We start from the raw sequence: 16,123 nt of genomic DNA, 5'->3' as shown, positions 1-16,123 counted from the left end.
CATGCACAGTTTTTTCATAACACAGACTTCCCATGAACTTTTTGAAGACTCCTCATATCACGAAATTTTTAACAATATTTCTATCAAGAGAAACACATTGTACTAAGTATATTCTGAAAACATTCAGCAAGATTCAGGAGATACTGCAAGCTAGTATATTCTGCAAATGGTAAATTGCTCAGTAATAATGATCTTAGACAACCTATCCATTGTATACAGCAGAGCTAGGTAATGACGTTTTAGTATACAAAAGTAAGACAAGCTATCACTCATTACTGTTGGTTCAGTCCTCTCCTTAAGCCTTATAGCTGGCCTCACCCCTCAAAAAAAAAAAAAAAAAAAATCATACATGAATGCATCAACAAGTAAGACTCAATAAAGCAGTATTTAGAGTAAAAATCAACAGACACAATACTTCATTTATGGCTTTTCTGACAGTTACAAGCAGAAAGTTTGACTATCAAGGTTTATTTACCACTGGCAGTTTCTGCTTTGATCTGAGGAAGGCCCTTTTGTCTTCGTTCCCTCTCCTTCTCTCGATCGCGTCTCTCCTGGGATCGAGAGCGAGGAGAATGTCGGCGTCTGTCCCTGGAGCGAGATCGAGAACGTCGATGGCGAGACCTCCGAGATCTGGAACCAGATCTAGATCGCCTCCTTTTTGGTGATCTGATATTTTCATGAGGACAGAGAACAGATAACACATGGAGATAAAGTAGAAAATATAAGCATATAAATTAGTATGAAAATACAGGAAAGTAACATTGTTTACATAAGACATGAATAGCTGGAAATTAATCCTAAAAGATTTTTAAAAAATTTATGAAGTTAGAAAGCATTATAGAATATAGCTGAAATAAGTAACACTGCCAATTTATAAAAGCATCTCTTGTTTTTGTCTTTAGTATCCCCGGTACTACTCTAAATTACGCCCTTGCAGTTTAAGATGCTAATTTCCATCACTGGGGTATCTTTCTGGTTTTAGCCTGGCCCCACCTCCGCCATTTGTGAGTATCTGAGGAAAGAACCTGGAGATGGCAGATATCTTCATCTCTCCTGTCATTCTGCTTTTCAAATACATAAATCTTTAAAACGAAACCAAAAAACCTCAACCTCAGTCTCCATGTGCATGGCAGGGACCCAACTACATCAGCTGCTTCCATTCATACCTAAACAACTGAAAAGCATAATCCACAGCAGCACTGCTATGCTTCCACTTTTGTTAGTTGTAAAGAAACTCTGAATATATAATTCTAACACTATGTATGTCACTCAAATGAAAGGAAAAAATGTGGTTTAGAAGGACTAACCCTGGATTCTTTATATAGTAACACTTCAAATCTTTGAAAAGAATACTATTTGTTTTAATTCTCCATGTCTTTAAGACCTACAGGATTGGAAAAACATTTTCTATAAATTACCTGGATGCTGACCTAGATCTTGATTTTCGGTTATCAGGCACATGCCGTTTAACTTCTTGAATACAAGGCTGTTCTACTTCCATTTCCTGAAATAAAACAAAAACAAGCATGAAATGAGGAATGTGGAAAAGAGGAGAAAAAAAAAAAAAAAAAAACAAGAAACAAACCAACCAACACACCACCTCTTGCCTTTTGATATTATACCTAGGACCAAATAACTAGTTTAGTAACATCCTGGCCATTATTGAAAAAAAATTTTTTTAATACAGCTCAGAGGATTAGAAGAAATCTCTGGATATCAGGTAAATTGCATATAATTCTAATAAATCAACACCTAACATGGGGAACTGGCACTGGTTGAGTCTTTTATACGCATCACTATCCTTTTAGAACTCTATGGACTTTGGTAGTAGTACATCTATTCACTAGGTAAAAAGTTGGAGCACAGAAAAAGTCCAAGGACTTTCTTCATAGTAAAAAAATGAAATGAAAACAGAAAGCAAATAAACAGGAATTTGCATGTAAGACAAGGAAACCATAATGATCATCAATATCAGAATGAAATCTTACTTGCTGATGTGGCTTCTGCGTATGTGGTTCACTTTGTGCCTGAAAAGTAGGTTGGAAAGGCTGCTGCACCGGCGGAGGTGGAGTAATCACAGGCTGAGCCATGGGAGGAAATGCTGTAGGAAGAAGTCCATATGCTGGCATCTGTCCATTAGGAGGAAGTGGAACCTTTTGTTTCAAAAAAAAGTGAATGAGCTGATTTTAAGTAGCAGCTACCAATAATCTGGAAAAATTCTAGTTTATGTAAAACTAAAATATCTTCAATAAACTCTGATCAAGGTTATTCAACATTGCTTAAAAAGTTTTAGAAGTACAATCTTTGTCCAGAAAACCATTACATACCCAAGTATATGGTTAAAAATTATATAATTTCCAAATTATTAATATACAGGTTTTATTTTATATACTTAGACAGTTTCATTTACATAAGAATGCAATGCAACAGGCTGAACTTAGAACTACAATTGCAAATGGTCTGTTTTCACTAGGTTTCAAGTAAAATATCAATGAAAGCAAATTATAACCTAACATTTCTGCATGTACAATTCAAACATCAAAACAAAGAAAACTGTAATTACAATGTTACAAACTATTCTTTCTAAATTACTATTAAACTTTCAGTAACTGTCTGGAAACATCTTAATAGGTTTTCTTTATATTTTAAAGAGGCTCATAAAATAACTATTAAAACTTCATTCAACAAGAAATAAAATCATCTTATCACATTACCAACTCTACAGAACTAATCAAATACAATATGAATAAAAAATGAACATATTTAAAGAGCTTTTCTCAGTAAGGTAAGGCTGCTTAGACTATTTCCCATGGGTTGTTGTAAAAGATGTAATTACTGCAGCAGCACTATAGTGCTACTTGGCTGATCATATAGCTAAGTAATAGAGATCTGTGAAGTGTAAACGTGTGTTCTAATGAACAGATCGACTTAATAAAACTCAGTTACGGGGCCGGCGCTGTGGCAAAGTAGGTAAAGCCGCCGCGTACAGTAGCAGCATCCCATTTGGGTGCCGGTTTGAGTGCCGGCTGCTCCACTTTCGATCCAGCTCTCTGCTATGGCCTGGGAAAGCAGTAGAAGATGGCCCAAGTCCTTGGGACCCTGCAGCTACATGAGAGACCAAGAGGAAGGTCCTGGCTCCTGGCTTGATTGGCACAGCTCTGGCCGTTGTGGAAATCTGGGGAGTGAACCAGATGGAAGACCTCTCTGCCTCTCTATGTAACTTTTTCAAATAAATAAATAAATCTAAAAAAAAAAAAAAAACCAAAACCAAAACTAAAACTGAGTTACAACAAAAATGCCTGTACCTGATGGTGCATCGGATCCTGCTGCATTCCCATCATTCGAGGTTGAAACTGATCCATATTTTGATGTTGTGTGTATGCTGGCTGCTGCATGGCATCTCCAGGAAATCCGCTGAAAATGTGAATAATGATAAAATGTATACTATAGACGTACAATGAATATTATTCAGGCATCATAAGTAATCAACATTTTGCTGAATCATGCATTTGCCAATAATTAATTCATATACTCAGTATTATCTCAAATGCAAAAGTCACTTTTTATTCTAATTCTCACAGGATCCTCTTCCCATTCATAAGAAAGATCATTAACACCACCGTCATACAAAACAATGACTCCACTGAAAATTTTAAATGTTAACTTAAGTTACTTAAGTTCCTATCTGTCCAGGAATTTAAAAAAGAAAAAAATCTGAAACTCACAAGGGTGTCTGTGGAGGAGGAGAGGCAGCAGCAGGCGCAGCGGCAGCAGGGGCTGTGGTGGCAGGCGCAGCAGGTGCAACGGCAGCAGGTGCAACGGCAGCAGGGGCTGCAGTGGTGACAGCAGCAGTTTCCTCTTTCTTTGATTCTTCCACAGCCTCTGGCTCATCATCATAATCAAATCTATCAAGCAGCTTCTGGAATAGGGACGTCAATGTTTCATTTTATAATTCAGACTGTGATTCACTGCATAGAAAATGCTAAACAACAGATGTTTACCATCATCTATAACCCACCACACTGTTGCATACAATCTTGTTTTTCTACTTGACTCTGAGAACCTTGGTTCACAAATAAATTTCACAAAAATGCCATTTTAGGAAAGATATATAAATGCATCATTTTTTACTTATTTTCCACTTATTTCATAATTAACTAATACTTTCTTCTAATATTCATCTACCTAGAGTATAAATTCTGTGCGCATGAAAATGGGTGCCAATGGGTGTGTGCATTTTCAGCCATCTATAAAATGTACAAAAAAGAACTGCTTTATTCAACACTATGAGTGCATAAAGAAAAATGTCCATATATAACTGCTCAAGAATACACTAATAAGGGGCTGGTGCTGTGGTATAGTAGGTAAAGCTGCCGTCTGCACTGCTAGAATCCTATATGGGCTTTGGTTCGAGTCCTGGCTGCTCCACTTCCAATCCAGCTCTCTGCTATGGCCTGGAAAAGCAATGGAGGATGGCCCAGGCCCTTGGGTCCACGCACTAGCGTGGGAGACCTGGAGGAAGCTCCAGGCTTTGGATCAGCACAGCTCCGGCCATTGTGGCCATCTGGGGAGTGGACCAATGGATGGAAGACCTCTCTCTCTCTCTGCTTCTCTGTAACTCTGCCTTTCAAATAAAATAATAAATAAATCTTTAAAAAAATATGAATATAGAACCAGGGCACAAAGGAATTTCATGCCCATTAACACTAGCTTCTTTATTAGAACTTTACTGCTAACCTCGAATGGCTAGAAACTTTAACTTAAAAAATGAAAATCAGGACATTTGTTTTTGGAAAAAATTATTTATATGGAAGACAAAGAAGGAGAGACAGAGATCTTTCATTCACTGGTTCACTCGCCAAATGGCTACAACAGCCAGGTCTGGTCCAGGGCAAAGCCAGAACTCCATCTTAGTCTCCTACATGGGTGGTAGGGTACTAAGCACCTGGGCCATCCTGTGCTGTCTTCCCAGGCACATTATCAGGAAGCTGGATTAAAGTGGAATAGCATTGATATAGGCCGCCAGTGTTGCAAGGGGCAGCTTAATCTACTATGCTCCAACACCAGCCCCTTTAGTTGCTTTTTGAGGTAACTGAAAATATGTAAAGCAGCTAAAGTAGAAAAATTATTATCAGCAATTAGCTTAAAAGAGACCATTTTAGTCAAATGAAAAACATATTCCGTTCCACCCCAAAGCTGGTATAACTAACAAATACTGGTCAATTCTTTAAGGTGAAATACTAAAGGAACTGTAATTCAAATTAACAAGCTAAAAATGCCTACTATCATGGCTTCTACTCAATTTTTCTCTGGAAGTCTTGGCCACCAGTACAATAAAAAAAAAAAAAAAAAAGAAAAACAAATAGGCACAGATGTTGAAGACAAAAATTCAAATTTAATAGCTACCTAGAAAATTCAAGAGAATCAACATTAATATCTGAAAGATAAAATAAAAATTAATAGTCTTTTTATATGGAATCATAAGCCACATGAAAAGTACTATGAAACATTAACAGACCATGGGTGTGGTCTAGCAGTTAAGCCACTAGTTAAGATGCCTGTACCCCATATCGAAGTGCCTGGGTTTGATGCCTGCCTCTAACTCCTAATTCCTGCTTCCTGCTAATGCAGACTCTGGGACAGAGTGGTGATGACTCTTGAAATTGAGTTCCTGCCACAAATGTGGAAGACAAAATGAATTCCTATCTCTCAGCTTTGGCAGTTGGCTGCTCCACTGCCAAAATATGGAGAATGAACCAGCAGATAGGAGGTCTTTCTCAAATAAATTAAAAATAAAAACAAAAACAACAAGGAGGGTGGGCATTTGGCACAGCAGTTAAAATGTCACTTGGGATGCCTGCAACCTGTAATGGACTACCTGGTTCTAGTCCAGCTGCCTGCTAATGTACACCCTGGGAGGTGGGAGGTGATAGCCTACATCCCACACATCCCTCCCCCGCCCCACAGAGACCCAGATAAGGAGTTACTGGCTTCTGGCTTTGGCCTGGCCTAGCCTAGCCCTGGCACTTATGAATACTTGAGGAACCATCAGATGGGAGATCTCTGTGGGTTTGTTTTTCAAAGAAAATGAAAATTAAAATGTAAAACAAAAACTAGAAATCTAAGCATGAAAGATGAAATGTATATGACACACATAAAGAAAATTATAAAAATATAGCCTGCATGTGAGGCTACCAGTGCTTCCCAAATTAACCTTCAAATTCAAATTCATGGGGCCAGTGCCATGTACAGTATCCTCCGCCTGCGGCGCCGGCATCCCATATGGGCACTAGTTCTAGTCCGGCTGCTCCTCTTCCAATCCAGCTTTCTGCTGTGGTCTGGGAAAGCAGTAGTAGATGGCCCAGGTGCTTGGGCCCCTGCACCTATATGGGAGACCTGGAAGAACCACCTGGCTCCCAGCTCGGATCAGCACGAATCTGACTGTTGCGGCCATTTGAGGAGTGAACCAACAGAGAGGGAAGACCTTTCTGTCTCTCCCTCTCTCTGTCTGTAACTCTACCTCTCAAATAAGTAAAAATAAAAAATCTTAAAAAAAAAAAAGTAATTTTAACATTTATGCTAAAGTTCACCTGAAAAAAGTGTGTTACAATGACTAATTTTTTGTGTCTACTTGGCTAGGTTACACAAGGGTTTGTAAATAGTTCATGGAAAAATGTAGAGATCGATCTTCCACCAGCTGGTTCACTCCCCAAATGGGTACAACAGCCAGGAGACAGGAACTCCAGCCAGGTTTCTCATGTGGATGGCAAGAAACTCAAGTACCTGAGTCATCATCCACGGAGTCCCCTGTGCATTATCAAGGAGCTAGAGTGGAAGTAGCATAGCCAGTACTTGAACCAGCACTCCAATATAGGATGCAGGTGTCTGAAGTGATGGCTTAACCTGCTGCACCACAATGCCTGTTCCACATACTTCATATGACAGTTATTTGGAAAATACTAATCTAGATGTTGTTATGAATGTAATTTTTAGATGACATTTACATTTAAATCAGCAGACTCTACATAAAGCAGATTACCCGTCATTACAGGAGGCCCTCAACCAATCAGCTGAAGGCCTTGAGGACAAGAACTTAGGTTTTCCACAGAAGCATCTCTCAAGACTACAAAACATGGAAATCATGCCTGAGTTTCCAGTCAGCTGCCGTGTGGAACTGAGACTTAGGCCTATAATGTAAACTCTTACCTGCATTTCCAGCCTGCTGACCTGTCCTATAAATGTCAGTTTACCAGAACTGAAAACTACGAGTCAATTCCTTAAGAACAAAAAATCTCTTACCTTCTTTCCTCCTGACTATCCATCTTTCCATCCTTTCATTCTATCCTTAGATATAAACAATGGTTGCTTCCCTGGACACCCCTCTCTCAATGTAAATATTGGTTCCCTTTCCCTGGTGGTCTCTTACTAATGGACTGACTACCTACCTCCCTTTAGATATAAATACTGGTCCTGTTCCCTTGTAGGTCCCTGACTAATACATATGATCAAGAAAAAGCCAAAGAGAGTATAAAAAAGAGCAAGTGGGAGGGAATATCTGGAAATGCAAGATAGTATTTAAGGGTTTCATCTGGTATGATGCATAAATAAATATGTAAGTAGAACAGAACAACTTCCAGATAGACATAAACACACGGAATCTGGTATATGAAAAAGTAGCATGGAAGAACTGGCTGTAAAGTACTAAAATTTAACTATCTTGAACCATATTCTAAAAGTCCAGAGGTACTAAACAAACATAAACAAAAATATGAAGCTACAAGAAGAAAATATGGTTCTTTTTAAATACAGTGAGAGTTCTTCTAATTATGGCACAGAACAAAAGACTAATAAATCTATATATCCAAGAATTTATTTTCACATGTGTAAGGAAATAGGTGTAGAAGAACATATATAAACAAATTTGTTCAAAGCAGTTTACAATTATTTCTTTTTCTTTTATACCTTTCTGTACTTTTGTTTTATATACTCTACAAGCATGCATTCCCTTTTTATGCAACAAACTTATCTAATCTTTAATAAATAGTTTTCATAAATCACTGATATAATGAAAACTAGTATTTTGGGACCACTGGTAATAAGGTTCTTCTATCTTAGAATGTTAGAAAGAAGCAAATTTTAAGACGATGAATGAAAGATACAGTTCTATGAATTTCCTACTTCTATATATTTTTGCAGTAAAACTTGAAAAATGAACTTCATATAACCATAAAATCCCAGAAGCAGAAAGAACATAAAATCAACAAGAGTATAGCTGTTTGGATTAAAATCTTAACAGGAAGATGATCTGGGCTGTGCATGTTCATGCTTACCCATTTCCTTAATGGCAGTTTCATGAACAAAAAAGAATCAGAAGACCCTACAGATTAGCTGAAAGATACCGAACCAACCCACTACAGAAATGTTTCTAACAGCAAAAAACTGGAAACAACTTGAATGTTTATCAGCAGGGGAATGAGATTTAAACCATATCATGTCCAGATAATGGAATACCATTAACATGCATTCAGTGACAATGCAGATCTAAATCCATTAACTTCAATATCAAAAAGAGACAAGAGTATTAAGATCTAAACAAGCAAGTACAGATTATGACCAACTGAAGAAAAGCATATATCCTAAGAAATCTGTAAAGATATAAAGCAAAATGTTAGCAGTAATCTCCAAGTATGGGAATTAACAAAGAGTTTTCTTGTTTATTTTCTTTACTCTGAAAAATAGCAGAAATGAGCATGTTTTACATTTCCAACTAGAAAAAATAATCAATGCTTTGATGTCAAGGGGTGGGGGAGATCCCTCAAATCACAAACAACAAAATGAACAGTCCACAAAGAAGGGCTAACTCCCACAATCCAAGTTGCGTGATATAAACAGTGGGGTGGGTTATGTGAGAGAAGCGTACCTTGTCAAATGCAGTTTTTTGTTCAGGTGGGGGGAAAGCAGCTTTTTGTTCAGGTGGTTGTGTAGGAGCTGTCTTTAACTGAGCTGTGATAGCCTGAACCTGAGCCATCACAGCATTGTCAAGGGCGGGAGACTGTGGTTTTGGAGGTTGTTGAAAAGTCTGAAGGATCTGCTGAAGCTTAAAGAACGGGAAAACTGATAAACCACACAACAAAGTATAATCATAGTATCAAAAGTTAATTTACTAAAAAAAAAAAGGTGACTCAAATCGCATAGGTACAGAGTAAACCTGGGAAAAAACATCAACTTTTTATTAATGGTTAAGTCTGTTGTGAATGAATACATTAGAGATACAAGCTGCACAGAACAACTTTAAAAACGCATCTTGACAACCCCAGTGATATAAAATGATGGTCAAAGAGAAGAGAAAACACACTGAATTGTGAACAAAGTAAGTATGTTTTCTAGAAAACAAAAAAAACCTTTCTAATTGAAACAACTCTGAAATCAATCAGAAATACTAGAATTATGAACAACAACATTGGCCACTTCGTAGTTCTGAATTTCTCTTCAAAGGAGTATTGCTATTTCTAAGCATGTTATTCCCTTGTTTTTCACTTTCTCATTTTCACTATTATCTTTGTTACTGCCTCCCTAGTGAAAGATTTTCTAGTTGAAAAGTAGACATTTTCTACCTTGAATGTGCTCACCCATGAGAAATGGAAAACGAGAACTGCCAACTGTTCCTAGCCTTTTTAACAACTTAACCTTTGAGTAGGTGCTTTACCTGTTGACCTTGAGTTGTCTGAAACAGTTGAGCCACAGCAGCAAAAGCATCAGAGCTGGGCAACTGTGGGACAGTTGGTAAGGAGTTTGGAGTGGCTTGTGGGGTTTCAGAAGAAACTTTTACTGGAGGTGGAGGTGAGCCTAAAAAAAGAGAATGGCATTAACGCCCAAGAAAATGTTAATCTACAAATTTCTCGTTTTAAAACCCCATTAAGTGTCTTTGTTAAGTAAAATTTCACCCAATTTAACATACAATAAAATATATAATATATATAGTGTGTGGTCCTGGAGTATATTATAACAAGAACCAGAAGGGAATGTTTTTATTAGAAATACAATTATAGAAAGAAAATCACAGCATCCAAGATGAAAACTCAAGTTTCCTTCATAATGGGAAAATTCCACCAATATAGACTCTAAAACCTTTCATGTACCAATAATTGTATCATCTAAGCTCACAGATACATGTGATTATACCTTCATTATTGGTAACATTTTCTGCTACTGGGGCGGCATTACTGGTTCCTGCTGCCATGTCCAAAAGTGGTTGAATAATTTCAATTTTGAACACTCCATTTTTTTGCCAAAGGTTCAGCACACGGACTATTTTACTCTATTGTGTGAGAGAAAACACAAAAACATTAGTAAATACTGCATATTTCCTGTTATACTTCTTACCAAAAAAGGAAACATATACATCAGAATTATAACTAAGAAACACATACAGACCTAGAGAATAAAAAGAAATACATTATTTGAAACTTTCATTGTATTTATGGTTACAAAGAAACTCCCTCACTGATTAAAAACAAACAAGAAACAGTTATCTTGGGGCTGGCATTGCGGCCATAGCAGGTTAAGCCACCACCTGCAGTGCTGGCATCCTATAAGTGTCCATTCGAGTTCCAGATGTTTCCCTTCGGATCCAGTTCCCTGCTAATAAGCCTGGGAAAGCAGCAGAAGATGGCCCAAGTTGGGCCCCTGAACCCATGAGGGAAACCTGGAAGAAGCTCCTGGCTCCTGGCTTTAAGATCTGTCCAGCTCTGGCCTTTGCAGCTATTTGTGGAATGAACCAGCAGATGGCAGATCTGTGTCTCTGTCTTTCCTTCTTTCTATTACTCTGCCTTTCAAGTAAATATATATTTAAAATACACACAAACACAAACAAAACAAGTTATCTTCAAGAATTAAAAGAAAAATGTGATGAATATTAACAATTAAGATACATTCTGAGTATGTGTGCCAGTGTGATTCTCCTGCCAGCTGCTATAGGTGTCGTGTTTTTCTACCTCTCTATAGCAAACTGTCAAACCAGCTACATGTGTACTGAAGAATTACATACTGTGACCTAATTGGCAATGAACACCATTTAATCCTCACAATCAATCCCTGGCCCCTTTCCAGAAGAAGCAACAATCTGAGATCAGCATTGACTTTCTATTCTGCAGAATGCCCTTGTCAATTACACAAATGCCTCTTTTCAACTGTTTTCCTCCTTAAAGCAAGATGATGCTCCTTTTGTATATTTATTATTTATTTATTTTTTGACAGGCAGAGTGGACAGAGAGAGAGACAGACAGAAAGGTCTTCCTTTTCCGTTGGTTCACCCCCCAATGGCTGCTGTGGCCAGCACACCGCGCTGATCCGAAGCCAGGAGCCAGGTGCTTTTCCTGGTCTCCCATGCAGGTGCAGCACACAAGAACCTGGGCCATCCTCCACTGCACTCCCAGGCCACAGCAGAGAGCTGGACTGGAAGAGGAGCGACTGGGACAGAATCCGGCGCCCAGACTGGGACTAGAAACCGGGGTGCTGGCGCCGCAGGCAGAGGATTAGCCTATTGAGCCGGCCTCGTATGTTTAATTTTTAAAAATTTTATCGTAAGAACATTCAACACAAGATCAACACTCCTGCCTTGTTATTCTTCCTTAACTAAAACTTTATTCCCATTGATTACCAAGTCCCCAGTTTCCCTTCCTAACAGCTCCTGGCAACTACAACTCCACTCTTTGATTTTATACTTTTGGTTCCTTTCCTGTCTCAACAGTAAAACATCCTTGAAGGACAACGTAAGAAAATAGATAAATATGAAAAACTGGGGCTGGCATGTGGCATAGCAGGTAAGGCCGCCACCTGTGGTGCTGGCATCCCATATGGGCACCTGTTTGAGTCCCGGCTGCTCCACTTCCAATCCAGCTCTCTGCTGTGGCTTGGGAAAGCAGTGGAAGATGGCCCAAGTCCTTGGGCTCCTGCACCAGCAAGGGAGACCCGGAGGAAGCTCGAGGCTCGAGGCTCTGGATCAGCCCAGCTCCAGCCATTGCAGCCAATTGAGGAGTGAATCGGCAGATGGGGGACCTCCCTCCTTCTCTCTGTGTAATACTAACTTTACTAACTTTCAAATGAACAAATAACTCTTAAGAAAAAACAAAACAACAACAAAAAAAAAACACCCCTAAGAATACAAGATTTAATTAAACATTATAAACCATACCTTATCCTCAGATGGACAAAGATACAAATATTGGAATGTGGCGGTTATGTTTTTAGAGAATCTTGGCCCAAAAACATCTTTATCAGTTCCAAACTGATGACGAGACTGTCGCACAATTGAGTCAATTACATATAATCCTGGAACTTTGTACTCTGGTTTACACTGCAAAGATAAAGACACAAAATCAATATAAGAAAAGTAAAATCACAATTTGACACCTATCAATCTCATATGTATACAACTTTATGTATTAATCCAGAGACTATTTAGAAACTACTGAAATATTTCAGTTATCTAGCTGGGTAACCTGCTAAATACCCCACAGGTCTACACACTCTATCATCCTCTTGATAGATACTCTAGACCCCCAACATTTTACTTTTCTGATCCCTCTATATACAATATTATCAACCTAACATACAATATTATCAACCCCTAAGCTACTTTCATACAAAATCACTTATAATAGTCTCTATTCCAATTTATCCTGCTCAAAAAGACAATTTTCACCTTTAAAACTTATTTTAACATCACATCAAGAAAATAATGGATAGCAGAGGCCTAAGCACTTGGGCCATCTTCTGCTGTTTTCCTAGGCGCATTAGCAAGGAGCCAGATTGGAAGTGGAGCAGTGGAAACTTGAACAGGCACTTGCAGGAGATGGTGATCACATGAGATAGTGTCACCCCAGGTGGCAGCTTAACTTGCTGTGCCACAATGCTAGCCCCAGGAAATAAAAATCAAAAAGGGGATGAGCGTCACATGCAGCAGGTTAAGCTACTACTTAGGATGCCAGAATCCATTCTCAGAGCACTGGCTGTGTCCTTGCCGCTCTGCTTCCATCCAGCTCCCTACTAATGTTCCTGGGAAAATAGCAGCAGAAGGCCCAAGTGCTTGGGCTCTACCTCGCACATGGCAGATGGAGCTCCAAGCTCCTTGTTTCAGCCTATGGCCCAGCTTGGGATGCTGCGACCATTTGGGGATTGAGCCAGGGGAAGATCTGTCTTTCCTCTCCGTCACTCTGCTTTACAAATAAATAAAAACTCAAAATAAAATAAATAAAAGGAAAGGTCAGTCTAGGCCCATCATATACAGTGGTATGGAAGTAATTTGTGTTTTCCATTTTACTTATTTATACCTTGATTTTCTTCTACTGACATTTGCTTTTTGCTGGAGCTCTAACTTGTATCCCCAAGTCAGTGTGCAAAGGCCATGGACTAGAGATGTCTCCACAACATTTATCAGAATGTACTGCATGGCACAACTCTTTTTCAGGGACCAAGCTCTCTAAGTTTCCATTCTCAGTCCTCTACTAAGACCTACATGAGCTGATCAGTTATAGAACAACATACTAAGAACTGAACAATGGCCTAATTCTGATGGAAGCAGTTACTTCCCAAGGTAACTTTATATAAAATAGTCAAAGGTGAGTTAAATGTCAACAAAGTAAATGGGACAAAGGGTAGAGCAGGCATGTGAGGCTCAGAGAAATGTCTTGCCCAATAGAAATAAAAGTTGTGAGGCATGTTCTGTGGTGTGCCAAGCTCCAAGTAAGTACTCCATCAATGGTATTGCTAAAAATTTGTGTTTAAATTTCAGTGATTAAAATAACCTTTAGTGACTAATTTTTTATAGAGTGGCCTTTAAAAGCAAGTAACCAAATTACAACTTACAAAGTAAATTAGAAATACTCATAATAAATAGTTAATCATGAAATAGTTACCTTTTTGATGAACTTTTCTACTATTTGAACTACATGCTTATAAAGCTGAAAAGAATGAAAAAACAGTTACTTTCCAGCATACACATGTCTACAGTTGCTATAATCAGAAAATACTCAAAGCCTTGAAATTTGTAGTCTGAATAATTATCAGTGTTGAATGAACCATGAGAAACAATTTATAATCAACAGTTGAAAAATATTTTAAATAACAAATCTGATTTATCTACAATACAAAACCACAAAACTTGCTTTAAATACAAGGTCCTTGGATTTTTTAATTAATAGGCTTTCATAAAGCAAGATATTAGGCAATGTTACAGAATGGCCAAGAACAATGGAATTGGAACTAAGCAATGCAGTTTCTATTGTTCTTGGCCCTTCTGTAACATTTAATTCCATGGAGCCTGAATTCTTTTTTTTCTTCTTATATAAATGAAACCAATACTCTACTACAAGAATTAAACGAAGTAGAGAAAAAAAATGTAAAACAACAGCACAGTACAAATGCATAGTATTATCACTGGGATGCCAGGAGAAGCTGGTTAGTACTCTGCTTCAGGTATGAACTAACTTACAAGATTAATTCTCAAGTTTAACAACATTTTCAAAATGTCAAAAACATTCAGATATAAATACATTTATTTTATTCTTACCTTAATAGCTTTAATAGCAGCTTTAGTGATAAGAATCATCTTGGCTCTAGAGATGGGAGGTTTCATGTCCATAAGTGAGAAGAGCTTAAAAAACAAAAAACAAAAAGACTTGAACTAAAAGCTTAACAATCTGCACAAGCTTTTCTACATACTTGCATCACCACTTAGAAAACTGGAAAAATCATATTACTGAAAATATAGCAAAGAAAAGTCATGAACCTAGAATAAAACATATGTAAAACTGTTAACTGTTAAGAAAAGACAAAATCTTGCCCAAAAACTTACAAATAATTTGAACGGAAGCAATATAGCAGGTTTCTGGGCTGAATGTAGCAACAGTATGGCTCTGTCAACATTTAATGTAATTTCAAACCAAATCTCACTGAAATTTTGCAGAACTTCAAGTAATTTTAAGGTCCACTGGAATAAACACATGTATAGAACCAGGGAAGAAAATTTTTTTAAAGATTTATGTGAAAGTCAGAGTTAGAGAGAAAGGAGAGATAGAGACAGTGAGAGAAGGATCTTCCATCCTCTGGTTCACTCCCCAAATGGCTGCAACAGCTAGTGCTGAGGCAGCCCAAAGCCAGAAGCTTCATCCAGGTCTCTCACATGGTTGGTTCAGGATTCAAAATACTTGAGATTTTTCCTGCTTTCCCAGACCATCAGCAGAGAGCTGGACTGGAAGTGCAGCAGGAAGGTCTTGAACTAGCGCCTAAAAAAATTTTTATATACTATACCATACAGAAGCACAACTATCACTCAGGCAAAGACCAGCAAGAAAATGTTGAGGTGCTATAACCTGAGAGACAGCTGAAGGGTATTATTACAATCCCTTAAGGAAAGCTGTAGGGGCAAGCATCGTGCAGCAGGTCAAGCTGCCAGGCTGGCATCCTTACTGGAGCACTGGTTCAGGTCTCAACTGCTCTGTTTCTGATCCTCCAGCTTCCTGTCAATGCACTAGGAAGGCAGCAAAGGACAGTCCAAGAACTTGGGCCCCTGATACCCACGTGGGAGACCCAGACTGGAGTTTTAGGTTCTTGGCTTCCACCTGGCCCAGACCCAGCCATTGTGGTCATTTGGGGAATGAACCAATGGATGGAGGACTTCTCTTTCTCTCTCTGCCTTCCAAATAAATCTCAAAAAAGAAGGGGCTGGTGTGTGACACAGCAGCTAAAGCTGGCTCTTTGATGCTGGCATCCCACATTAGTGGCAGTTCAAGTCCAGATGCTCCACTTCAAATCCAGCTCCCTGCTAATGTACCTGCGAAAGCAGTGGAAGATGACCCAAGCACTTTGGCCCCTGCACCCACATGGGAAAACTGAAAGAGTTCCTGGCTCCTGGTTTTGGCCTGGCCCAGCCCCTGCCACTGTGGTCATTTGGGGATGAGAACCAGTGAATGGAAGACTTCTTTCTCTGTCTCCCTGCCTCTCTCTCTGTAACTCTGCCTTTCAAGTAAATAGATCTTAAAAAAGAAGACTTTGAGAAGAGGGAACCAAGATTTGAGTGCCTACTATGTCCAGGCAGCAGTGAGTTAAGTGGTACACTGTATTA

General features: G+C 38.6%; 1 protein-coding gene across 4 annotated transcripts in view; it reads right to left on the bottom strand.

The window, feature by feature from the left end:
• Positions 1–16,123, bottom strand: part of SCAF4 (SR-related CTD associated factor 4) — a 66,259-nt gene that overhangs the window by 26,623 nt on the left and 23,513 nt on the right. For 2 of the 4 annotated variants that reach the window (XM_062206137.1, XM_062206156.1), the window contains exons 2-12: positions 14,570–14,653; positions 13,917–13,961; positions 12,194–12,355; positions 10,183–10,318; positions 9,707–9,846; positions 8,921–9,097; positions 3,726–3,919; positions 3,306–3,414; positions 1,989–2,153; positions 1,431–1,504; positions 476–666 (exon numbers count right to left, since the gene is read on the bottom strand). In XM_062206137.1, the coding sequence (XP_062062121.1) occupies positions 476–666; positions 1,431–1,504; positions 1,989–2,153; positions 3,306–3,414; positions 3,726–3,919; positions 8,921–9,097; positions 9,707–9,846; positions 10,183–10,318; positions 12,194–12,355; positions 13,917–13,961; positions 14,570–14,653 (1,477 nt within the window). Of the gene's footprint in view, positions 1–475; positions 667–1,418; positions 1,505–1,988; positions 2,154–3,305; positions 3,415–3,725; positions 3,920–8,920; positions 9,098–9,706; positions 9,847–10,182; positions 10,319–12,193; positions 12,356–13,916; positions 13,962–14,569; positions 14,654–16,123 lie in introns of all 4 variants that reach the window. The other 2 variants (XM_062206128.1, XM_062206146.1) reach the window with 1 other exon arrangement.

The sequence above is a fragment of the Lepus europaeus genome, chromosome 2 (assembly GCF_033115175.1).
Source record: "Lepus europaeus isolate LE1 chromosome 2, mLepTim1.pri, whole genome shotgun sequence".
NCBI lineage: Eukaryota > Metazoa > Chordata > Mammalia > Lagomorpha > Leporidae > Lepus > Lepus europaeus.
Note: the sequence above shows the minus strand (reverse complement) of the source record. Positions and strands in the feature narration are given on the sequence as shown.